Source organism: Labrus mixtus, chromosome 16, assembly GCF_963584025.1.
Source record: "Labrus mixtus chromosome 16, fLabMix1.1, whole genome shotgun sequence".
NCBI classification, from domain to species: Eukaryota; Metazoa; Chordata; class Actinopteri; order Labriformes; family Labridae; genus Labrus; species Labrus mixtus.
This window is the reverse complement of record NC_083627.1, coordinates 4,393,571-4,419,771: the sequence shown is the minus strand read 5'-3', so window position 1 is coordinate 4,419,771 and position 26,201 is coordinate 4,393,571. Positions and strand designations below refer to the sequence as shown.

General features: G+C 39.2%; 2 protein-coding genes across 3 annotated transcripts; one reads left to right on the top strand and one right to left on the bottom strand.

Moving 5' to 3' along the window:
- Positions 1–7,206: 7,206 nt before the first annotated feature.
- stpg1 (sperm-tail PG-rich repeat containing 1) lies at positions 7,207–12,870 on the bottom strand. The gene is made up of 8 exons (XM_061059786.1): positions 12,743–12,870; positions 11,558–11,685; positions 11,352–11,453; positions 9,894–10,073; positions 9,702–9,810; positions 9,399–9,567; positions 9,109–9,299; positions 7,207–7,474 (listed from the first exon to the last, which is right to left on the bottom strand). Exons 2-8 carry the CDS (start codon positions 11,675–11,677, stop codon positions 7,401–7,403), a joined length of 945 nt encoding a protein of 314 aa, XP_060915769.1. The 5' UTR covers positions 11,678–11,685; positions 12,743–12,870; the 3' UTR covers positions 7,207–7,400.
- A 250-nt stretch (positions 12,871–13,120) lies between these two features.
- meaf6 (MYST/Esa1-associated factor 6) lies at positions 13,121–19,552 on the top strand. 2 transcript variants are annotated; one of them, XM_061059787.1, is made up of 8 exons: positions 13,121–13,270; positions 15,379–15,494; positions 15,790–15,877; positions 15,986–16,031; positions 16,135–16,327; positions 17,403–17,432; positions 17,947–17,980; positions 19,085–19,552. In XM_061059787.1, exons 1-8 carry the CDS (start codon positions 13,181–13,183, stop codon positions 19,097–19,099), a joined length of 612 nt encoding a protein of 203 aa, XP_060915770.1. In that variant the 5' UTR covers positions 13,121–13,180; the 3' UTR covers positions 19,100–19,552. The 2 variants fall into 2 exon arrangements, with proteins under 2 accessions (XP_060915770.1, XP_060915771.1); XM_061059788.1 differs by lacking the exon at positions 17,403–17,432.
- The last annotated feature ends 6,649 nt before the right edge of the window (positions 19,553–26,201 follow it).

Below are 26,201 nucleotides of genomic sequence, written 5' to 3'. Positions count from 1 at the left end.
TGAAGACAGGGTGGGATTAAATACGTTTATACTAAATTAGTCAGCAGGAGAACTGCTGTTTTTTTTTATAGCTTCTTATTTTTGCTTTAGTCCTTTGCTAAATGTTTTTCACCAAAGCACCAAGTCAAATTCCTAATGTACTTAAATTAAAAAAAACAATTCTGATTCTGAATAAATAAGGCACGGCAAGTTTATTTATGTCGCACATTTCAACAACAAGGTTAATTCAAAGTGCTTCACACAAGACATCAAAAAGCATCCTGACAGAGGAAAGAAAAGAAACATTAAAATAGAACATTTAAAAATCACTGAAATTATTAAATCTGAACATGTGTTCAAATAAAAATAATTCAAAACAAGTGTTTGAAAAGATATTTTGTATTATGTTTTTCATTGTTTGTACGAATAACTTTTCCTGTCTTTCTGCTGAAAAACAATGTGATTCAGCATAAAAACAGTCTATAAAACATGGGCCTATAGCATACATGGGTCTCTGACTTTATTGTATGAGATCAAAATCAGAAATACTTTATTAATCCCCAGGGGGAAATTCACTTGTTTCAGTTGCTTACACACAATTTATAACTAATAAAAAGCTTAGAAACCAATTTTTGTCGTCCATTATGTTGAACCAAAAACAGAAAACACAGGGAACACAGAAAATAATGTTGGTATTATATTAGAATTATTATTATGGTGTAAATTGGTATTTTCCAAGAATAAACTTTAAGATAAAGAGAAACAATATCCTTCAATTAAACTCATAATACTACAATGCTTTACCTCAGTATTGGTAAGCAAAGTTGATTTAAACACATTTTTTATGCTTGAGTATCAGACTGCCTTTTCAACATAACGACATTTAATTCTTATGGTTAAACTCTTCCATTTCCGGTTGTAGTGTTGTGTAACTCCTGCTAACTTAACGACGTCATTCTCAGAGAAAACCCGCATGTCGGACAACCGGAGTGTTCCAACTGTTTCACGAGGGATCAAACTCATTAACCAATCAAACAGCGGGCCACACAAGACACCGAAAAGGCGAAATAACACTTTATTAATGCCACCGGAACCCCCTTGTTAGTTTAAATCTCAGAAACGTAACAGTAAAGTCTACGACTCTACTTTTGGACCCCCTGAATGGTGAATGGTTTGATCCATCAGATGATTTCCAGCAGCTGAAATCACCCCTGCTGCCTGGAAAGACTTTGGTTGTCAAAACAGAGAAATACATGGACTGGACTCTGTGTGTAATGAAGGCAATTAAGCGTGAGTTAATTAATTAAAAACAGTGAAAGGTCATCTTTACTTACTCAGCTAAAAATGATATTTAACTATTTCATTAATTTACCGAGAACATCGTTTAAATACTGATAGGCAAAGGTAAACTAATGAATCTTTCCAATATTTCTAACTATAAATAAATAGATGGCAATTAAACAAATAATAATCTTTAATAATATGTTAGATCAGTACTTAATCTTCTGCTTATATGTTTCCTTTCTGTGAATACAAAGTGACAGTGCATTAAGCAGCTCACAGCATTAAGGATGACACACTGGTTATCAATTGATATGACCTTCCTGTCACCGCAGGAGACAGAGGAGGGAAATCTTCCAGGAGGAAATCTGCTGCCAGGTCTCATCTGACAACAAGAGAGACAGTCAAAGATTGCCTAACAAGAAGACTGCTGAATTAAACACGGTCTAAACGGGTCTTTCTTTAATGGAAAACCTTTAAATGAATTCAGTCGCATCATGTCAAAATGGATGTGAATATTTAAATCGCCAACTTTTCTCATGAATAAAGACAGACGAGCGAAAAGGGGATGGAGTGTCATTAATTTTTTAAAAGAGTCCTTTTTTATAAATAGTCTGACCAGCATCACACCCACCCACCACCTTTTTGGTCATCTGGATGAAAAAATCCATATAAATTATAAACAAGATGAACCGGTTTTCATTTTTCATGAATCTGCCGGACTTAATATAGGACTAGAGTAGAAGAACATTATGGAGAGTCTCGTAATGCTCACTGTGAGACCACAGAATATATAATGTAACATGTAACATGATGGTAAGAGCTGTACTAAACGCTAAAAAGCCAAATGTATGCCGGATTAAATATGCATGAGCCACTTAGCTGAGAGAAGACATTAAAGAGACATCTCGTAGACATCAGGAATCTAAACACTTGGGTCACTGTGGTTTGTCCACCCTTTACGTCTTTTCTAAACCTTTTATTTTTGGATTAAAATCATAAATTTATCAAAAATCAAACCCTAAAACACAAATATGATCTATACTGAGACCAAAGCAAATGTTAGATATTTACTTGTACACCTGGCTCATGGCTCAGGAGATTTCTTTAATCCTTTTGAAGATGGTACATGAAGGTTAAAGATAGCCTCTAACGCGCTGCAACACGCCTGATCAATCCACGAGCCACATGAAAGGGAGGAGAAGCGGCTTTATCGGGGCTAATGGAGATCCGACCTATTCACGCCAAGCGAGGGAGAGAACAGCTCTGTAGTCGAAGTCCGGAGTCAAAGATCATGAAGTTATTTGTTGATGCAGTAATGGGATTTGGCAGGAAGGTAAAGCTGCACTTATCAAACCTTTAGCTATGTCTTTAATCTGCCTGTGTGTGGCTGTTTGTACGTGTGCCACTACATGACTCTCAAAGCATTTTCATTGATTTCTCCAACATACCACATGACATCATTGAAGCCACTGTAAACTTTATCAGGCAAAGGTTTCTGCTGTAAGTCATGTGTTGTGAAAGGGAGGAGGAGGAGGAGGAGGGGGGGTGTATTCTCAGAAACAAACCCTCATAATAAAAATGAGCTCATATATCAGAGCCTCCTTCGATAAGTAAAGGTTTCTTTGTTCGACTGGTGATGTAATTTACACAACGATGTCACGTGAATGAGGAACACACTTCTGATGAACCTCTAAGTTCCCCCCTCAGGTATCATCTAGTGGACCCTGCACCAGCGTGACTCTGTTGACCGTCACACTCTTTATGAAAAGAAAATAACAAGACTGAGAGTCTGCAGTTATGAAGGCAGCTCTCTGAGGCTCAGCTCTGGAACAACAGTGTTTAAGCTACATGCTAACATCAGCATTGCAATAAGCTCACTGAGAAACTATGTTCTGTTGTTTAGCAGGAAATATGAACACCACGGTCACAAAAGTTATAGCTTAGCATCCAAGTATGTTAAATATTTAGATGGCAAAAATGACACAATCTCATTAAATGACGTGTTTGCTACTATGAAATAAGTAATCACAGTTTTCAGGATTCAACCAATTTGCATGCTGGGAAATTTAAAGGTGACATATTCTCCTCCTTTTTAAAAAGTCTCCGAGCTCCCTGAAACATGTCTGTGAAGTTTCTTGTTCTAAATCCACTCTGATCCTGTATTTGATCATGTCTATAAACCCCTCTATTTCAGCCCTGCTCAGAACAGGCTGTTTCTGTGTCCGTACCTTTAAATATGTAAATGAGCTGTGTTTGACCACGCCCCCTCTCTGGAAGGGCTTGGGTGTCTCAGGCTTTCTCACTCCATGCCCTATTGTTTATGGTGAGAAGGCAGAAAAAATAAACACCCACCTGGAGGAGGGGTTTCTGCCCTTTGTGATGTCATGAAGGGAAAATCTCAAGCACACAAAAGTGGAGCAGGCTGAAGACAGAGAGGATGGACTTTTCTCATAATTGGGGGATTTGTAGACAGACAAGAGACACATACTAGTGTCAGAAAAACATGGTGAAGTGTGTTTCGCATAATATGTGACCTTTAAGGTTACATCCCATTTGTTCCCACGTTTGGATGCATCCACTGGGGACCGTGACTTTCTAATCCATCCATCCAGTTTCTTTTTATACTTTCACCAAAATGCCTAAAACAAAAGAAACTGACCGATTGATTTCCCGAGTGGAAAAGTCAGAGGGTCCCCCATGTTAATGTAGGATTGAGATTAGGAATCTATAGTTTTCAGCATCCTGGGACCATGAATGCCAAGGGAATCCATCTATTGTATCCTCAGAGGTTTCACCCTTGGTAGACTGACCTGACCTACTCTGTCACAACTAAATCTATGCTCCTGTTATGGATAAAAACTAAACATGGTATATATTAATTATATACTATAACGATTTATTGAATATATATGGAATATGTCCTAAACATATGCCTGCAGTCCACTGATGTATTACCAATTAAAACAAAAGTTAACATGATGAGATCTTCACTCTGATGCAGGAGAAATCCCTCTACCAGGATAAATGAGTTTAACTACATCCTCTCGGACTTTGCTGTAATATTTTAGAGCCATAATCACACCTTATTATACCTGGTTGGAGCACTTCAATTCTTGGATCTAAGGTTTTTCAGCAAATATCAACGAGACACTGATTCAACCTGCATACATCTTTGAACCTTTCCTTCCCCACAAAGCTTTCTCCATGAGACTTTCTTCGAGCGAGTGCTTGTCTGTACTCGCCTGCACCTGAGTTAAAAAAAATTGGGGAGGTGCAGCAGAGATCCTCCCAGAAACCCACAGAGGCATGCAGTTAATTGCCCCTCCTACAAACTCTACCACAAAAACACTACAAAAAGACTCTAACCCAACATGCCTGCAGTTATACTTAAAAACCCTCCGTCTGGACCCTCCCCTGAGCACATTTCTGTCTGCAGAAAAGGAGTTATAAAACACTCTTTTTCATTGTAAAACCCCTGGAGTGCACAATGGTTTGGGTTTTTACAGGGCAAGTACACATATTTGGAGAGCTCAGTGCTGAATGAAGTCACAGTCTGGATTTAACCACAGCTGCTGAAGCAGTGTGGGAGTGCAGCATGTCTGCAGTTGGTGTGGTTATCAAGAGGAGAGCTGGGGAAATATTTCCAATTGATTTCCCTTCGCGCAGATGACACTGTGGTCTAAACTGGATCGCATCCTTTGTGGAAAAAACGCCGGAGATATAAATAACATGTCTTTGGCACCGTGTCCATGTTTTATTCTATCATTACCAGAGAGCAGATATCGCTCCCAGTCCCTGGTATTCATTTCCATGCATCCAACAGCTGCATCCAGTGAACAGACAATGCCACGTCGATGTTTCAAAATCAGCTCGCTAAAGTCTTAAAGCAAAAGTCTGACATTGTTAGGAAACATGTTGATCCTCTTTTGGGCAAGATTGATGCCACACTTCAGTCTGTAAGGTGGGTTTGAGTCGACAGCAAGCAGATGGTTTGGTGGGCGTTTTTGCAGATGGATGGTTCTGCATAGCTTAGCATAAAAACGTGTGTAATGGAAAAACAGCTAACCTTGATGTCTAGAGGTTACAAAAGCCCCCCAGCAGCACCTGTTTCCCAGTATAACCTTTCTATAAAGGTTATACTGTAACTTCAATCCTTACAAAAACTCAAGTGTAACAATTACCATATAGTTAGCTGTTTTGAAATTGCAAGGTAAAAATGTTTTGTGTCCTGTTTTTAATCTTCTGTTGTTGTATGGAGTGTAGCCTCAGATATCAAAAACCTCAGCTGTTGATAAATGAAGTAAATGCAAAAAAAATGCAGTTCCTCGAATGTCCACTTGAAGCTAGCTACAACAGCCAGTGAATCCCCATTAGGTCCCAACAACAGAAAGAAACATGTTTACATTTCTTTATTAATACACACTGTACAAGGTGTGAATTTGATTATAACTCATCTGTTTTGACTTTATTTAGCATAAGAGTTATTCATACATATGCACCACTAGATGTGTTGCTAAGCTAGCTTGTTGCTAAGCCATCGTTAGGCTTCAAAGGTCTTCTTAAGAAACCACTTAGTTACTTCACTAATACGACATCCATATTTTAAACTCTGTGGTTTTGATACAGTAAAAAAAAAGTTAGCTTTCAGAGATTTGAAGTTGATTTGTTGTTTTTGAATTATTTCCCCAAATATTTCACCTATGCCTCACTTAGTAAGAGTTTAATATTTTTAAGCTTCTTTAACTTTTTTTGACTACTTAAGGACAGTTAAACCAGTTATGTACACAACATTTACATTTCTTTCTTTCTATTGGAGTCGTGCTAAGTCCTAAATTTGTCCAAAAATTACTTTTTTTCCTCTTCTTTTCTGTCTCCATCGACTCTTTAGGAAACTATCTGTCCTTTTACTCACCTGACAGTCTTTCACTTTGTCTTCTGTCTGACATTTGGTGCTGAACAGGTTTAGTACAGTGGACATTTAGAGGTTTCTCTCTAATATTAGCTGCCTGTTAAACTTGAAAACAGTCTTATGAATACACAGAGACAATAAAGTGACATGTGGCTGAGCTGCACAATGACCTATGTCACAGAACTTCGAGACTATCTAATAGTCGTGTTGTGATGTATTTCCAACTATAACGAGATAGATTGAGAAGATAGAGGGCGGGACATAACGTTAGGATGAATTTGATTGGATCGTTAGCTTCGACAAAGCTTTTTAATCAGTCGTAAATTGGTAAACGCCCCTTAGTGCAGGATGAGTCATCAGACATTTGAAACATTTTACAGGAAGAGAAAATTCAGTTATAAATGTAAAAAATACTCAGATTGTGCTTTATTTAAATATAATTGGCAGATAAACATTTAATACAAGAATGGTAGATTCAAACCAGAAAAATGTGTTTTTCATTTTATAGGGACTTTGAGCTCTGTAAAGCTGGATGTTTTTAGATGGTTAACTATCTCAGTTCACAACAACCCACCCCCATAAATCATTTGATACACGTTGTTCTAAAAAATATTGATTAAAGCCTCAATGAATAATTCTGTAATTGTAAATGTCACACTTTTCCTGAAAAACTGCTCAGACGACGGATCAGAAAAAGTGATGTTTCCGTCTACATAACATTGGATGAAGGGAGAGACTGATGTGTCCATTTGTCTTTCGTGTTGAACACCATCCCTGCCCCATGACCAGTCAGTCACATTGCTCACATACAGTCACACTCCACCCCTCCGCCTGCCCTGCAGCAGTTGGCACAGTGGTGTCGGCTCAAGCTCTCAGCTGTTAGTGTGGCTGACCACTGACTGCACCAGCAGCTGTTAGCGACTGCACCAACACTTTGTGCTTTATCATCCTCACATTAGAGCACCAGGACACCGGGGTGAGGATAAAACAAAAGGCTTTTCAAGTACTCCACCTATCAAAAATGACTTCCAAGTTATCTCAAAGGTATTCCTTATTTGCCTACGTGTTCATATAAAAAAAAAAATAATGCTTGCGAACATTTAATTGAATTCTTTTCTCAAGACAAACAGAGACACATACCGTGCTTTGAGGCATTTTGACACAGATACTGACGGTTCATGTGTGTGTACAGGGTACATATCTGCAGTTTGCTTCTTCCTTGAAAGCTTCACACGGGGAGCCAGACTTTGGAGTCGCTGAAGATGAAGGACTGCTTTGAACAAAACTGAGGGTCATAGAAACCTGGAAAGATGAAGAGAAAGTTCAACTTCATCATTTTCAGAAGCAACTGAAACACTTACCTAAAATATATATTCATTCTAATGTTAACAACAACTCAGGCAACAAGGTGTTTCTCAGATTGTTAGAGAAAGTCATGTCTAATAAACAAACACTCTGAGCTAATCAAATTAAAAATAGTCATATATTGACTACATGACTTTATGACTTAATTTAAAATGAAGTTGGATTGTATATTACAGGACAGGGACAAGTTGCAGGGGAGGGGTTTCTTTTCTCCTCTGCTGCAGCCGACAACAGACAGAGATATATGATCCATGAGCAGGAGCTTTGCCCTCTTGATAATATCCAAACAGTCAGGGGAATTCCCCTGTTTAAATGTGTCACAGCTTTGTGTCGGTGGGGAATTCTCCCATTCAGCCCCAGGCCAAAAAGTTAATTAACGTGATACTAATCAACCCTCTGAATCGTCACCACCGTTTGGCTTTAGTTACATTTGTGTTTCACCTTTCCTCTTTTAGAATAGAGTCATTGTGAAATAGAGAACCATTGAATGACAATAGTTCAAGTTCAGATTGATTTTGAACAAGACACATGTAATGTAAAAGGTCGGCCAAGAAAGGTCAAGGTGCTAAAACATTTCTTTACATTTCTGAGGGGTTCAAATGTGTTTGCTCATTTAAAAAATAATTATTCAGCTGATCAGGGAAATCCAAATGTTTGTTGTGTAATAAACAGCAAATTTAAGGATACTCATATCCTAATAACCAATGAATAACACAAGGGGAAGTCCAACAACACAACTGTGCTCTAAGTAGACCATGAGACCACTAGTCAGACTCTATAGGGGTCAAATGTTGAACACTGAAATGTAAGCTATTCACAAAGCATCGCAACAAAGAAAAAAAAGCAACACTGACATTGTCTTTCCTCCCTGACGTCATACGCTTTACACAAGCATGAGGAAATAAAAGATTCTTGGTTAGCAGTATGAGAACAACACAACAAGTAACGGATAAGTAGGAGACCTCATATTACCCAAAAGGAACGAGAGAACACTGACATGTGGATAATCAGAGATCTGACAAGAGGAGCCGGTGGGATAAAAGAGGAGACTCCCCCTGCAGATTTCAGGACTTACTGTACGATGAAAATGCTGCCATTAAATTTTCATGCGCACCTACTTTTCCTGTTCCTGCCTCATTTACATATCCTCAAGTCAGCATTTTTTTTTGCACTTGCCTCACTGAATTTAAACAGCTCCTGGGGGTAAGGATGCTAATGTACTGCAAACCACCAAATCTAATCCCCAAATTATGTATTCATCATTTAATCAATTTGAATACAATGAGCAGACTGGGGTGGGAAATGTGTGGGTTTTTCCAAATCACAAACGCCCCCGTCCCTGCAGAGGCTGTATCTCCGCCTTATCTGCAAATATGCTTAAAATGCATCAAACATATATATATCATCAGGAAAGAAACCTTTTCTCTGAGATACAACCTCTGAGTTTTGGAGAGGCAACATCACCTGTGTCAAGTTATTCACAGAAAGAAGAACATACCAACCACACCAATATGTCCTCTTCCATGTATGATTAAAGTATTGATGTTACATGTAGTGTTTTCAGGCATTACCTGGTCCCGGTGTCGTGTTGACCTTTAAGTTTTGGAGTTTTCTTTCAGTTCCAGATGCAAATGCAGCCGTGAGCTTTGGAAACTTGGACAGGAATTTGCAGTCATTTATGTCATAGTGCCCCGGGCCGGGTGGATGAGGGTCCTTAGGGACAATCAGAGGAGGAGCTGCTATAGCTAAACAATGTCCCCTCCTTAAAACACAGTTTACAGAATGTACACGTTAAGGCCTCAGAGAGGAAATCGGTTATGAAGATAAAAAATAAACTTATGAATGTTGTGTGTTTACTCACGGCAGGAAGGTCCTCTTTACTGGCGCAGGGGTCTTATGGGGACTGTAGGCTCCTGGGCCGGGTCCACACTTTGCCGCTGGAGCAGGTATTCTCTGGGTTTTGGATCTGAAGGGGGACGACACAGCCTTGGGGCTGAGCTGGATTACGCTGGTGTTCACGTCATACTGACCTGCTCAAATGTACAACGTAAGATTAAATATATGAGAGATTAAAATGTGACTTTAAAAGATTTAAACAAAAACACAACAACATGAGATTATGCGTGTCTTTAAATAGAGAAATAAGAGAAGGCGAGGTAGTTACATGGCGATGGCGCATTATTGTTTGGGTCAAAAGTGGTGCGTCTAGTTTTTGACAGGAAAGCTGATGTACCGACTGCCGAGGAGAATCTCTCTCTACTACAACAACTGACCTGTCCATACAAGAAGAAAGAAAAAGCTGAAAATTAACTCCAGGACACACAACACTGACATTAACAGCAGAGAGCATACATACATCATATTGATTCGGTGCTGGAGTCAGGTGCTTTGGACCCTCCACCTTCACAGCCACAGGCAGCCTGAACACTCTGGAGACTCCTGTGTTGAAGTCCTTCTTTTTTACAAAGGAGTCCTGCAGGTTGTATGCACTCGGTCCTGGGGAGCCTTTCACTGGGAAGCTGGAAGGTCTGGCAGCCTTTTGGAGAGAAATACAACCAAGTCCAATTTCAGTCAATCAACCAAAACCAAACTCAGCCTCAAGGCCATCACAACAACCAAAATATGATTTGTATAATGTCTGTGTGTTTTGTTTTTTAAATGTCCAAAAAGCAAGGGTACAAGTCTACAAACATGTTTGGCTCTGTGTATCTGTAACAGGATGTACTGCAGAACACAGACGCTCTGAGCTAATTGCTAACACTAGCATGCTGTGGTTTAGCAGGTATGATGTTTAACCACCCCAACTGGGCACATACCGTGGAACATACCGTACATGTGAGAACCACACTGTATTACAGTTCATTCAATAGTTTGGAAGAGATTTTACCATAAAGTAAAAATATCAAACTCATGATATCAGTAAGATTTTATGGAAAAGACTCTTATTGATTTGATGCATGTCAAAAGAAAGCAGCAAACTTGTCACCTTTGAAAGTTGCGATATATTGCATACCTTATTTGAACTTATGGAAAGTTACTTTTCTTATATGCATATGCATTATACATTATTAAAGCAAGTTGATTGCTTAAGGTGGAGCTTTTCTAATTACGTTGTAAATGGACTAAATGGATGGCAGAGGCTGCTATGTAAAGTTTCCATCAGAAGTAACTAATCCTAACTAATCCCATTCATACTCATTCAAACATGATATTTAAAAGAAAAATTAAAGCCAGTTTGTTGAATAAATATGTGGAAATATGTCAGTGAGATACTTTTTTGTTTCGTGATACTGTAACAAAAATGTATTGTGATATGCTTTGTACAGTATATAATGAATTGTTCAAGGAGGACCTACAATGGGGCTGCCAGTGGCTGTGTTTGCCTGCAGCGAATTTAATTTAATTTAAATTGTTTTTGAATGAAGTGTTTTGTTTTGTTTTAATTAATGTTTTGTGAAAGAGGGGCAGATATTATAAGATTAGTCTTCTTTCTGCTCCTTTTCATTCAAAAGTTTGTCTGTCTTTCTTAATTTTATTGTTTGTTTGAATGAAATAAAAATTACAAAAAAAAAAAATTAAATATGGCGCCGCTGAAGCAGCAAGAGCAATTTGTGGTTAAGTATCTTGCCCAAGGACACATCAGGCATGTTGCTGCAGGAGCTGGGGATCGAACCCCTGATCTTCCAGTTGACAGACAACCGACTCTACCAACTGAGACACAGCCGGACAACAAAGGCTTTCTATTTCTATTAATTCACCTGCTCTTGATTCACAATCATATGATATTATTATTGACAGACTTAAAGGACCTGACCTTGGATACCACAAAGCCTGTGGTGCCTTTGATTGAGAAAGAAGGACTTGAGAGTACAGCGCTGGAGACACAATCATAGCTGCACGGTCCTGGATTTTCAGTCTGAAACAAAAAACACATCATCATCAAGTCTTTGTTGTGTGTTATAGTTTAGTTTTAAAAACTGCAAAATATAGCCTATAATTGAAGGGTTTTGAAATCCCTACCAGGGTAGCTTGAGGATGAAACCTCTTAGCTTGAGATGAAAACCCCTTCTTTTCTGGATTTATTATCACCACTCGTTGGTGTTTTGCAGGAACTGAAGATGAAACGGTGCAAGTCGACATTTTATCTGCTTGAAGATAAATCAATCAATCAATTAAACTTTATTTATACAGCACCTTTCAGACAAATTAAATTGCAGTTCAAAGTGCTTAACAAGAGTGCAGAAAAGTTGTTGACAAAAAGTAGTTTATAAAATCATTGATAAAATAAGATAAGATAAGATAAGATATACTTTATTCATCCCAGCAGGGAAATGTAGATGTTCCAGCAGCCAGCATACATACAAACACACAACACAACACATATATTCATACATATCCCACCCATACAAAAAACATGAGCCCACAATACATCGCCAGGATAAAAAAGTGGTATGGATGGTCCATGTGCATAAGTAGCTGTTACTCATAGATAACAGTACAAAATACTAGCTCTGCCAGTGCATAGTATGATAGATAAATAAAGAATTATGATAAAAAAGCAGTCAAGTGTGCAAATATACAGGTGCAAAATACAGTTTGATATATGCAGCTCAGGCTAAAGTTCAAAAGTTTAAATGTCTTCTGTCCTTACTTAAAGGGGAGTCGTTATAAAGTGCAATTGCAGTAGGTAAAAAAGTATTTTTAAATCTGTCCTTTTTGCAACTTAGCTGCCGTAGCCTCCTACTAAAAACACTCTTTTGTTTACACACAAGATTGTGTAAGGGATGCATGTTATTGTCCATAATGTTCAACAGTTTCTGTATCATCCTTCTCCCCATCACCACCTCCAGGGGCTCCACAGCACAGAGCCAGCACAGAGCCAGCCCTCCTAATCAGCTTGTTAAGAATCACTGAGAGACTAATGCACACCAATAAGAATTAAAAAAATATGTATAAAAAGAAAAGAAAAGAAAATACGACACATAAAAGCAACAAGATATTAAAATAAATACATAAGAGGAAAATATTTAAAATTGTTGTAGGATAAAAAAGACAATACAGTAATGTTAAGATTTGAATTGATATAAAACACTATATAAAAGCCAGACTGAATAAATGACTTTTAAGACTGCGTTTAAAAATCTCGATATTAGAGAAAAGTTATGTCATGACTGTTAAAATACATTTATGTGACTTAAAACTTACTTGTATTAAATGGTTCAGTCCGAAATCAGGTGGAAAGTTAGTGTTCAAGTTTGAAGCCTCACAGATACTGTTGCTATGGCACCTGAACATTAACTTCAGGCGCCATAGCGACCACATATACTGTTGCTATGGCGACCAAAAAACGACGTGTGATTCGAGCTAACGTCCGTTTTGCGACTATATATTTGAACAGTCTGTGGGTTTGCGGTCTTTTAGCGCCACCTCCCGGCAGATAGGCCGCACATCGGGCGTTTCTTCTTTTTACAACTATCCGCCTTCTCTCTTGTTTTGTTTCCATAGAGCTGGTTGATTGGTTTCTCTCGCGAGATCTGGCAACACTTGCTCTTGTTTTTGTTTCCAAGACAGCTGGTTGCTCGTATCTCTCGCGAGATCTGGCAAACACCGCTCTTGTTTTGTTTCCAGACAGCTCGATCCATCATGGCGATGCACGCGAAGGCGACGCCGCCACAGATCCCGGACACCCGCCGGGAACTCGCCGAACTGGTGAAGAGGAAACAAGAACTAGCAGTAAGAAATATGTTTCCCGCATGTTCGCCCTTTGACTCCGTTTTGAATCACAGCGAGCTATAAATAAAAACCTCAACGTTTGCTAGATAAGGCCTCACTTGATGCTAAGATGCTAAGCTAACCATAGCATCGCCCGGTTTGCTTCTGCAAATTTGCTAACTAGTTAGCATTAGGACAGAGGTGTAGAGGGGTAACGTTTTTCGCGTTTAGTGGTTATTTAAGGCGGACTATGCGCGTAAATGTTTATATTAAAGTACATTAACCTCTCGATTGTGCTATCTTTTGATTACGTTAGCTTGTGTTAAATTGGCGGGCACATCAACACTCAAACTGCAAAAGCTACAGTTTAGCCGCCGCTCGGCTCGGCTGAGTTCTCGCGATATCTTAGCAGATTTGCCAGCTTGCCCTTTTTCCTTCTTCTTTGGTGTTTTACGGCTGCGTCTATCCACATTGTTGCATTACTGCCACCTCCAGGAGCCATTCTCCCTCATTCCTCAAGTTGTCAAGTCCAGTCAGAGTTAAATATTACAGTTTTTTCCAATTGCTAAAACACAATTTTGCAAACTAGGCTGGTTTTATCAAAATACTTAACACAATTCACAAAACCACAAACTGCAAAATACCTCATGTATCCTGCAAAATGAAGCACTGCAACCAAAACTACATATAGCATTATCAAAATCAAACTTTTGCACCAAATGGCACACACTTCATTCATATTACCAGATTTTTGTCTAACCAACCACACACTGTCGGGCATAATGAAAAGCACTCTCATCTTTAGTATGCTTTGTCATAATACTAACATAGTTCGAATTTTAGAAAATTCTTCAGATTGTTCACATGCACAGAAATATTTGCAGATACACACACATGCTGTTGAAACATTTATTTTTTTATTTTTCACCAAACAAGTCAGTGCTACATATACAGGGCTGCCCTCTCTGTCCAGCCTCTCGCACTGTCAGCCCATGGTTGATGACATGATCAACTAAGGTTGCTCTGATTTCATTTGAAAGTTGTTGTCGTCTTTGGCCATGAACTCCTCTACCAGCTCTACCCCTACCTCTCACTCTTCCTCTACCATCTCTACCCCTACCTCTCACTCTTCCTCTACCATCTCTACCCCTACCTCTCACTCTTCCTCTACCATCTCTACCCCTACCTCTCACTCTTCCTCTACCAGCTCTACCCCTACCTCTCACTCTTCCTCCCCCTCTCATTCTCACAATCCCTCTTCCTCTTCCTCTCTCTGCAACCTCTTCCATTGTTGTTGTAAAAAAAAAAAGTACTCACTTGTGGTCTTTTCATAGTGCTTACTTCCTGATTGAAGTGATAACAATTAACCATTGAGGTGTTTGGCCAGGTGGCACATATATTGGCCAATTAGCTCATGTAGTGTAATTTTGAATGGCAGTGTTTTGAAATGGCAAACGTGTGACTTTATGTCAGATTGTTGTGTCTTATGCAGAGAACCGTGTTCAGTGCATTTAAAAAGTGCCGTTTTGAATTGCAAAATGTGCGTAAAGCAGAAAATGTGTTTAGACTTTTGGAGACTTGAGAAGAGGTTTTGCTCTCTGTGTGTCAGTTTAAATAATTGTGCTATGCATGTCATTTTAGTGTGTTAGCAATTGGAAAAAACTGTAAACACCCCCTTTCCTCCCTTGTGTACATTCTCACATGCATGATATGCATAATAACATACCAACCAAACAACAAACTAAAGTGGCACAAACCTGAAGTAATAAAGCGAAATACAAGCAAGTAATCAAATCAAAGTTAAATAATGATTATTCAAAATCCCTCACACTATTAACAAAAATAAACACACAACCTAAAACCAAAAATCGTTGTTTCCACAAATATAAAACATTAGAAAAGTATGGAATCAAAGTACAATATCAATCAAAACCTTAATTAATAGAATTATTAACTGGTAAGTAACAAAGTTTTTATTTTTTTAAATCAAGTCACTGATTGTACAAAAATCTTCCCACTAACAAAAAAAAACACAGAGAGTCTGACGAGCATGTTTACCTATCTGTTTACTTACCGTGCACTGTCCCTTTTCAAAGTCACATCTAATTCTAGTCTCTGCTGTATCATAGGAAACACTGGTGAACTTGGAAAGACAAATATATGCATTTGAAGGCAGCTACCTAGAAGATACCCAGATGTATGGCAACATCATCAGAGGATGGGACAGATACCTCACCAACCAAAAGTAAGTACCATGTATATTACACTCAGGCTTTCTGAGCTGGTTCTGTTTTCAAGTATATAGAAGAGAAAAAGAAGAAGAAGAGGAGGAAAAGACAGGGAAACTGTTGAACCGCTATCAAGAGAGCCACAATCATCTTGAATTAAAAGTACAAACACATGAATAAACCCTTTTTATTTCTTATTCAGAAACTCAACTTATTTATAGCTGTTATAAGTGTTAAAGATCCATTGAACTTTGGCAAGTCAAGAACTGTCTGTCAATCCACTTGATCTTACGGTGTTTTTACTTTTGACAGAAACTCCAACAGTAAGACTGACAGAAGAAATAGGAAATTCAAGGAAGCAGAGCGTTTATTCAGCAAGTCGTCCGTCACATCCGTTGCAGTAAGTTTCTTTCTCTGTGGACATTTCCACACTCCATATCTGTTGCTCATTTTTACCAGGAGAACTGAAGAACTTCTATGTAACTGGACTCTCTGTTTTGTTTTACAGGCAGTCTGTGCACTCGGTGGGATCCCAGATCACATGAATGAAAAACGTGAGTTGTTTTTAGTGACTTTATCACAACAAGCAGGAGAGGAAAAAGCTTCCTCATGCATAGGTCTTCGTCGTGGTCTTTTAATCGTTTTAATCCCGTTCAGGTGAGGCAGGCAGCGGCACAGAAAGCGACGCTTCTCCGGACCTCCAGAACCAAGAGAACGAGCCGAGCCAGGAGGACACGGAAGATGTGGACTCGACATTGCAGGACCTAAAGCCCCAGAAAGCTGCCTCGTCTTCATCCTCAGGCAGCCACCACGGGAGTCACAAGAAGAGGAAGAACAAAAACAGACACAGGTACACGGTCGGAGTACATGACCCATTGTGTCAGCACAATGTTTAATGTGTGCTTCTTTTTCTGTTCTTGTGCTGTGATTGGACATCCAGTTTCAGGATTTCTTGATAAAGAATCTAAGTTTGGGTCATAGCTGATCAGCGTGTTTATAATCCCGTCGGAAACCATGGTTACCAGGATAAAGCAGGTTATATTTGGTAACCCATTAGTTACTGTTAGAGAAAAGCTAACAAGCATTCAACTCCTTCATAGGAAACATTATGTGTTACTGCCAATTTCCACATACTCCTGTTTCCACAGCGAGCGCCACGGCCCGTCTCCGGCGTGCGCTCTGTAGTCTATTTTGGGCTTAGCACTCTGCAAGCACGCGTCAAGCTGGACAGAATAGAACAACCCGGGCAGGAAGTCACGCAAGGAAACACACAGAGCGTCCGGTCAATTTCAAAATACACAGACGTACGATCGTACTTTTCAAAACTTTATCAACATTACAGCAAAACAGGCACCAAAAGAACTACAAAGAAACATCAGAAAGACAAAACAAGTTGTTTGCTCCGTCTTGTAGTTCTCATGTGATGTGTGTACAGCTGCTCATGGCTGCATGGAGGATGTGGAATTTGTCAGTTAATAGTATAACATGCAACAGTTGAGGAGTTTTGAAACTCCTAGCTAAAGGTTATTTTGACTAGAAACGGTTGAATGCTCATTTTTATTGTGACTAATTTGTCAATACCTAACGAGTAATCGTTTACCGTGATGCGTCTTTAACCTGATTTAAATTTATTTACACTTCACGATGTAAAGAAAGTATGGTTTCTTGCTTTTCAGTATTTCTGTCTTTGTTTTCCTCCATATTAAATGTCAATCTATTTTTTTTCCTTAAGCCTGAAGCTAACCACATATTAACACAGCAGGTACTCCAACTAGCTAACAGCGTCAGAGTGCTTCTCTCACTCTGTAACATCTGGACTGCAGTATCATGTAGACGTAGGGCTTTAGACTCAGGTCGGTGAACTAACAGCTGCTGCTTTCTTCCTCCCCCCTAATGCTGCCTCCCCCCCCCCTTTCCTCCCTCAGTCCTTCTGCCATGTTTGATTATGACTTTGAGTAAGTCTGTATTTTACTTCCTGCTCCTGCTGTGTTTACATCCTGTCTGCTTGTTAAGCCCATCCTCAACTTTTCCACCTTTCGCCCTGCTTTCAGTCTTGCTTCTGTTGAAATAGTTTGAGTTGAAGCCTGCTAGTTATTCAGACAAACTGCATGTCCGACACCTCAATCTTTACATGTGAATGCATATCAGCATCCTGCACTCTGAACTCCATTAGATAGTCTTGCTTGCTGCTGGGGTATCTTCATATCTTTCTTACCCCAGATTCATTTCAAACGTGTGTCCCCAAAAATTCCAGCAATCAAGTAATAATTGCTGATCCTGTCTGATGCTGGGCCTGCTACAGATCTGTGCACAAACAAGAACAAACACATGTTCATTCAGCGTTCTTGTTCTGGGCTTGTCTGTGAGGCTTTTCATGACACAGTAGTGGTTTGGCTTTCACCTTTAGTCCCATCGAACCAGGTTATGATCTGATCCTGTCTAATGCAGCCCTTCTTTACTTTGTTGCAGATTTGACATGAAGGTGAACAAGAAACCACGAGCTGTAAGTCAATTTTTTTTTTTTTTTTTAAAGACTTAAAAGATTCAAGATTTTTATTTGTCACATGCTCATACAGATGTGCAGTGAAATGTAAGGGCTGTTCCGCAAGGCCATGCAATAACACTCAAATTGCTAATACACATATATACAGTAAAATAGAATATAATGTAAAAAATAAAAGAAGAATGTTTGACGTTTTGATCCAGTAGTTATCGCCCTTGAGCACTAGCATTTCTAACCCCCCTCCTTTCCCGTTTGCGCCAAGGAGTTATCAAATGGAATGCACCAAAATTAAGCACCATTAAGCTCAAGCTGCAGAGAAGAAGGTCTTTTACTTGAGCCACAACTGCCTGTGGCCTTTGCTGTTGTGTTAGCAGGCTAATGTTAGCACACTTTAGTTTTCCTGTAGCTTCACATTGCATGTAAGTTGACACTGAATGTGACATCAAAATAAGCAGTGAGTACGTTATTATTCTTCTCTCTAGTCCTTGACTAAAACAGCTTTTATACGCAAGGGGAGGAGTCTTGTAAACATGATGTAAACACAGCGCTGACAACAACACAGCTGGAAGAATCTCAGAGACACATTTACAGATGATATTCTTGATCTCTAGTGTATTTATGTGTAAAATGTCACACATTCTTCCTTTAACTTGGAGCTTCATTTTAGACTTTTAAAATTAATTTTATTGTTTACATTCATCTTTTAGTCCATACAATTGATTTACCTTTCCTTCAATTGTGTACCCACCCTATTTAAATTATGTTTGTTAATCTGTTTCTTGATGACCCTGATGAAGGCCACGAGCCGAAACGCGTCGGTCTAAATTGTTAATAAAGTTGATCTTCTAAGTGTTGCTGGAGCATTTTGACCTCTTCTAGTCCATACAATTGAAAAAGAAAAAATGAGATTCATCCTGATAATTACTTTCCTGCTCTGACTTGTATTTAAAACAAATGTATTTAATTCTCACATTATAGAAACTTGAAAAAGCTAACACAGCTGCTTTTTATTTAAATTTAAATGGTGATGTTTTCTATGTTTTATAAATATATGCTGATGAAAGTTTTTGGCACCAGATTAACATATTTATCGTCCCCCTGCAGGATTACTCGACCTAACAAAGACGAGTGGAGTAACTGGACACACATGAGGATACTTGCAGACAAACGCAAGATTTCTGGACTTTGTGAACTTTTTATGTTTTTGTTTTTTTTTAAATTCTCAGTTGTCATATTTCAGCCTGTACTGTGTGTATTGCTTGAAACAACCCCCCCCCCCTTCACTCCCCCCTACCTTCAGGTCATGGTAATGATTCTTGACCTGTTACCATTAAGTAGAAATACGGTGTCGCATGTTACTTGAGGCCTGATATGTGGCCCACCTTCAGTAACACACCAGCTTGTATAGTGTTAAAAAAAATGTATTTATTAAGTAGTTGATTCCCATGTTTCACGTTGTAAGAAAGTCATGTTTTTTTTTTGTTAAACTTCACACAACCCATCGAATACCCTGGTGTTCTTTTATTACATGGTTTGTTTTTCAAGAAAATAAAAAAATGCCGGTAACATGAAGTATATTCTTGTAATTTATTAAAAGCTCTGAGGTACCAGCGGTGCTTTGAACTCCTTATCGAAGCCTTTTAGGGACCACTAGATAGTCTGAATATGCTGTTAGTTGTTCCTCGTAGTTATTTCCTGAATTCTTTGTTGTTTCTAGTGTCTTATCAAATGTAGACGCATGCCTTTGAAACTTTAAAAACAGATCATGTGTTTGGTAAAGTTCCCACACACACGGTTCATATAAATGATGATATGGAATAGTTTACAGCCCAGATATCAGTGTTTACTTAACGTATATAGACAAAAGCCAGGGCATTCTCTTCTGACAGCGCTCAGTTTGTGCTATGAAAACAGTTCCTTAAATAAGCAGGCGTCCCAAAGCACGGACTTATGACAGCAGCATGCTATTTACACAGTTGCTGCCTGGCTTTTATCAGACATTAACTTTGGCATTTCATGCTGTTCTAACTAGTAGATGATTTAAACACTTGGAAAAGTTGTTTTGGATAATGTTCCTAACGCAAACACACGGCTTTTAACACTTTGCCTAAGTAGTCAGCATGCAGTATCACAACTGGTCACTAGGCGGCGCTGCAACACAACTCAAGTAAAGCTCATGATGATATTCACTGACATACACCAGAGGGTTTGAGAATCTGTAGTTTGGGTTTACACACTTGGTATTCATACTTTATTGTCTTTTTCTTTATAAAATTCCAACAATTTTATTTTTTTTCTAAATTAAAAAGTAATGTATAAGCTCGTGTGTGTCAAAATTTCAAATTTCAATGAGTGGACACACACAAGAACACTTTGATAATAGACTTTAATAGAACACTGAATACAAAATCGCTTAATGTAATGTTTTTTTTAAAAATCATACCAGCACAAAAATCTACCTATTAGCACGAGAACACTCAATACATAGACAATGAGGAAAAATAAATCTAAATAAAGACAAGGTAAGATATATGTTTATAGTTACATGTAAGTTTATAAGGTTGAAGAAGAGTTGCACACGTGTAGTCTACTGGTGTAGAAACCGTTCTTTCAGAGGTCGGTACACCAGGTTCTGAGCTTATCCTGTTATACAATATGACTGTGCTCCCAATAAAATCAACAAATCAGCAATATCTTTAATTTTTTAATGCTGCCATTGCTTTGAGATATTTCCCAGTTTGCTGACTGGGATAAAGATCATTACCACTGTCGTTTCTATCTGTAAAAAGTGTATGAAGCTAGAGCCAGCAGGCCGTTAGCTTTGATTGCCACATGGATTGAAAAGAGATGCTAAACAAGATCTTTCAAAATAACTAAATGGTATGCCTACAGTGTCAAAATATCCCGTGAAACCAGAAGTAGTTTCATTCTTCACATTACTGTTTGTCTGAAACGTTAGCCTTGAAGGTACTGCTTTTGTTTTCATTTGGAAAGCTTGGCTAGTTAACGGTATCATATGCTAAATTAAGCTAATTTGTTGCTGGTTGTAAACTAACAGATTTTGCTAAATTCATTAAAGGCTGTTTTAGTGAGGCACTGCTTTATCTTTCCCAATTCTTATTTTGTATTAATAACACTTTTTAATAGTTTGGTCAGAGCAACTAAAAACTTGACGAGCAAATTAGTCAAAACTAGCCTGAAAGAGCACTCCAGGTCGGGGCTGGAGACAGGCATCCTGAGGATCCAGAGCGACTGACAAACAAAGATGATGGAGAGACTGCCTGGAAAAAAAGTCCATCCCAGGAATGCAAGCCTCGGTTTCAGGCTGCTCCACCACCGCATCCATCCCAGAGACACATTTCTTCTGGTCAGAATGACAAAATGACTGTTTTTTAACTGCTCTGTTGCTACAGCCCCGCGGTTAGCTTTGTGACTGGTTTGGTCCAGCAGCACTGTAGTTCAGATGTTATATTGCAATATCTAAGGAGGTATATTGCACTATAATTTTGATATCTTTAATTCATGGTCTCCAGAGGAATTTATCCTAAAGACTTTGGCAATGTCATAACCTCTAAGGATTACTGGTGATCCCAAAACCTCTCCCTTGGTATTTCCAGTGAGGTTGATTTAGCCTCTTTTTGCTCTAACCCAAGATTTTTCAACATTTAATCTTATGCATTCCCGATTGTCCAAACGTTGGTTTTTGACCATATAGCTAAACATTATCAACTGCTAGCATGCTTTGACAAGATTGGAAGTTACATCTGCCCAAGTAGTGTGTAAAGCTAAATTTTTGTAGCATTTAGCATTGGGTATTGGTTATTAATCACTAGACTGGTAGCATGTAGGCTACCCAATTAGCCTGTTTGGTAAGGCTAGGTTCTTGGTCACTAACTGGTTGGCAATGTCTGAGTCCACCAAACTGGTCAAGACTAAAAGTCTCAACAATTATTTCCTTAAATCTTGTTTGTTAAGACATGTTTTGTCTCCAGTGGATGAATCCTGATGAATCTGTGGATCCACTTTCTTGTCATGCAGCTTTACTGTGAAAAATTTGAGGCTACATTCTTCAGAAGTAAAATCCATTCAATTAATCAAATCAATCGTTATTTGAATAGCGCAAATTCATAACAAGCGTTGTCTTCAGACACTTTACAAAAGAGCAGGTAAAGGATCTTACTCATTGTTATGTTACAAAGACTTAGCGTTAATCCATCATGAGTGTAGCACTTAGCACTCTGTCGCCCCCCGGTGGTGGAATGAACTTCCAAACTCCATTGGATCTGCAGAGTCCCTCTGTACCTTTAAGAAAAAGCTAAAGACCCAGCTCTTTCATGAATACCTACTAACTTCATGATGATGGTCTCCATATTATTGATGATGATGATGGTAATGACGATGGTTTTTGTTTGATAATGACGACTTATAAGATGGTTTCTATACTGATTAGAGCTCTCAAGAACTGCCCTCAATGTTGTGCTTTGCCTCTGGTCACTTCCTGTCAGCACCTGTGTGTCCAATCAGACTCAAAGCTGGTCGTTTGCTCTTACTGACATTGTTCCCTTTTTTCTAGATCCTTGCTTGTGTTGTTCTTACTCTCTGATGTACGTCGCTTTGGATAAAAGCGTCTGCTAAGTGAATTGTAGAATTGTAGCAACATTTAGCAAAAGTTACAGTGGCAAGAAAAAACTTCCTTTTAAGAGGCAGAGATCTAATGCAAATCCAGGATTATCTACTGGATCTGGGCCAGGCTTGAAAATGGGATAGGTGGAGAATTTGCATGAACCATTGCCGAAGGAGAGCCTCACAGAGTCACAGAGTTACAGATGTGTATTTTTATCCTTTTCTCTACTTCTGTGCTCGAACACAGACGCGCTTTTATTCACCGTCCCTTCCCGCTCTTTACATCACGTCAACGTTTCTCCGTCCCGTTCACATCTTCACCTGAGTTGCTGACTCACAGGTAATGACAGTGCGCTGAGCGTTAACACAGGTTTGGAGACATACTGCACATTCTTCTCCCAGCGGTATGTCATTTCCTCATCTCCTCCCCACGTCTGACCTCAGCCGTCCGACACACAGATACTTTACAGGCCGTGAGTGAGACCAGCTTACATGTCAGCCGCCGTGACTCACTCACAAGTCACATTCAAACCGCTCCACATCGCCTACTACGTAATGCGATCTGGCTGGAAAAACTCACACTCTCGAAGCAGAAAACATTCCACACATTTAACTTCGGGGTGTGTGAGTAATGAGGCATGAATGTCCAATGTGTGTTTCTCCACTTAACAGCAAATCTTTGTTTCATTTCCTGTCACTTTGGGGAAATTATCTGGAAAGAATCGACCAAGGCGAAGCTTTAATGGAGAGCTGTAACGAGCCAAAAGGATTCATTAAGTTACACATAACTGCTGCACTGTGTGTCCTTTGGCCTTCTATTATCCAGATAAGACAGAAATTGTGGTTTTATTGTTACATGTAATCCGGTTTGCTGCCAGACGCTCTTGAGTTTGACTCTTCACATGATTCATTAAAGATGTCCAGAAGTGGATCGCAGCAGTGATTCTGGGAAGCTCACTGATTGCAATGAACGATCTTGTTGTGATGTTGATAACCAGCATGTGTTCAATCAACTTCTTGGCCACCCAACAAAAGAAACAGCGACAGCTTTAAATGATTCTCAGAGCATGTAAACAGCTTGATTTCAACGCTGCTGCCCTTTACTGGAAATCGAGCTTTTCCTATCTGCTGTGTTTTTGTCATTTCTTGTGATGTTGTTTGAACTCCCTGTCGAAGGCCAGATAGAGTACAAGTAAACCACTGGAGTTGTGTTTATATTCTCTCATGAACTAGCCTTCAATACAGGCATGAAGTAGATTCTTAAATGTTTCTGATTTTTTAAATCAGCCGTAATAAAGGTCAAAGTTCCTACAAAACTTCCTACAAGAAATCCCTAAAAACTCACCTTTTCATCACTGCCTACAACCACTGACTCTCATCATCTTCCCTATGTATTGTTCTCTTAGTTTTTGCTTTGTTTTTTGTTGTTTCCTGTCAAAGCGTCTTTGAGTATTTAGAAAAGCGCTATATAAATCTAATTTATTATTATTATTATAAAGTGTGTGAGGTATAAGCAGCAAATAAGACCGATAATAAACTGATCAAACAATGAAAAAAAAGGAGGAAATGAAAATGTTTTGAAGTTGAGCAGCTCTATACCTTCCCCATGGCTGACGTTAATAGTCGGTGGAGTCGGAGTCAGGAGGGTCCACAGCAGCAGGTCTTCAACACCAACGATCCAGAGAAACGAACGACACAGGAACTCCCAGAGAGAGATATGGTTGGTAACTTAAATGACACATGACACATCTGTTTTTAAGGCTTACACTGAAAAGTAAAGCAGTGATTTCTGCAAATCATCCTGCGCTTAATGTTGTTTCTTTGCACAAAGTTGGTAGTGTTGCTTTTTAAACTGAAGGGTATCCGTGTGTGCTGTTTTATCCACGACCCTGATACAATAGATTTTTAGGATTTTTTTGGTGTTGCGTACTGCTTTCAACAACAAGAGCAACAAAGTATATTAAAAAAAAAATCCACAAAATGAACCACAGATGTATCTGTCAACAAGTTTTCTTTGAAAGTATCGTCCCCATGTAAACCATTCACAGTGAGTAGATTTAAAAACAGTCAACAGAGGCTGTTTCTGATGAGATGATGCCGTTTTTATTTTTGACTATTGCACCTATTTAATACATTTTCCTTTCTATTATGCTGGTGTAGAGATATAACAGTGAAAAATAAGAGCAGCAAGACAAAAAGAGGACAGATATGTTAAAACAGGGATGTGAAACCAACATTTATTTGCCTCGTTAGAAACCTCAAAGAGTGACTCATAGTTCTCATTATTCAAAGTAACTTCAGATTTTGAACTGGCAGTAGGTTGAATGTGAATTCTTAGAGACCTGTAAGAAATCTGCATGAACTACAGTGTGGAAGCTGCAGGGTCTTGTGCGAGGCGTAGCCCCCTTTCTTCTTCTGCGGTCTGTCAGTCAGAGTAATGTCCTCTAATTACTTAAACAGCCTCCAGCAGAAGATCCAGCTGAGCTTTGGGCCCTTCAGCAGGCCGAGGCCGGGATGACGTGAAATCTTAAATATTCACTGAGGAGCTTTTCGACCTCCGTCCTTCCTCCTCCTTCCTCCTCCTCCTGGGACCAAACAAGACCGTTCGCCTTTATCCCCACAAACAAGGTCAGAAATATTTCAGGAAGAGTCATGGGAAAAGCTTAAACACATAGCAGCACACCACAGAGGCCTTTTTCTTTTAAATATTTTTCATCTGGAGTTGATCTTGTGATAAGACTTTTAACAGTGTCTATACTTTAAAAAAGACAGGCTTGTTACAACAAGTCAACACTTTTACACTCGCTCATAAAAGATGATCAAAAGCAGGACGTAGCAGGAATGTAGATCACTTCTGGACAGCTACATATTTCAGTTTACGAGGGAATACGAGGCGCCGGGAGTTTAAGAGAGTGCCCACAATTTGACATTATCACCTGTCCGGGCCAAATCCGTGATTTTTATCTATATATTTAAACACTGTTCCTTTCCCCAGCCTGTATAACTCATGTTAAAATCACATATATTTTATACTATAAATAAATGATTTAGAATAAAAGTCCACTGACAAGTTTGTTTTGGAGTTTTAAATGTGAGGTTGCACTTTTTGTTGAGTCAAATAATCTTTAAAAAAAAGTCAAAAATGAACTTCCCGAGTCATATTTCTTCATAAATAACATGCTAACACAGAACAGTACTGGGTCGCAGAATGCCTACGGTTCAGCTGGGCCCAGTGGTGTTTCTAGAGTCTGGTGGGGCCCTGGGCAAAAACTAGTTGGGGGGACCCTCCAACCAGCGTTCGTCACCGTTTTGTCTGCCAGTGTCCCGACTCTTACTCCTATAATTCCCTCTTTTTTTGTGTGTGTTTACTTTCATTGACAAACTTTGGTTTTCTCGTCATAATAAATGCAACACTCAGCAGGACAACGAGAGTGAGTGCTGTCAGATGGGGCCCCTTAGGGAGGTTCCCTACTGTCATTGCAAAATTTGCACATTTCGAGCCACAGCTTTGGTTTAAGTTTGTCTAGCCGTCAGGGGCCCAGTGGCCTGCCATGCCTGTTGACAAGCAGCGCCTCTGGCCGTGCCCCATGTGTGGAGG

Coding starts and splice junctions, on each gene's coding strand:
- stpg1 (XM_061059786.1), bottom strand. CDS start 11,677: ATGTCGACTTGCACCGTTTCATCTTCAGTTCCTGCAAAACACCAACGA. Junction 10,074..11,351: donor CAGGCTTTGTGGTATCCAAG/GTCAGGTCCTTT, acceptor TCTCTCCAAAAG/GCTGCCAGACCTTCCAGCTT. Junction 7,475..9,108: donor CAACACGACACCGGGACCAG/GTAATGCCTGAA, acceptor TCATCTTTCCAG/GTTTCTATGACCCTCAGTTT.
- meaf6 (XM_061059787.1), top strand. CDS start 13,181: ATGGCGATGCACGCGAAGGCGACGCCGCCACAGATCCCGGACACCCGC. Junction 16,328..17,402: donor AAGAACAAAAACAGACACAG/GTACACGGTCGG, acceptor TTCCTCCCTCAG/TCCTTCTGCCATGTTTGATT. Junction 17,433..17,946: donor ATGTTTGATTATGACTTTGA/GTAAGTCTGTAT, acceptor ACTTTGTTGCAG/ATTTGACATGAAGGTGAACA.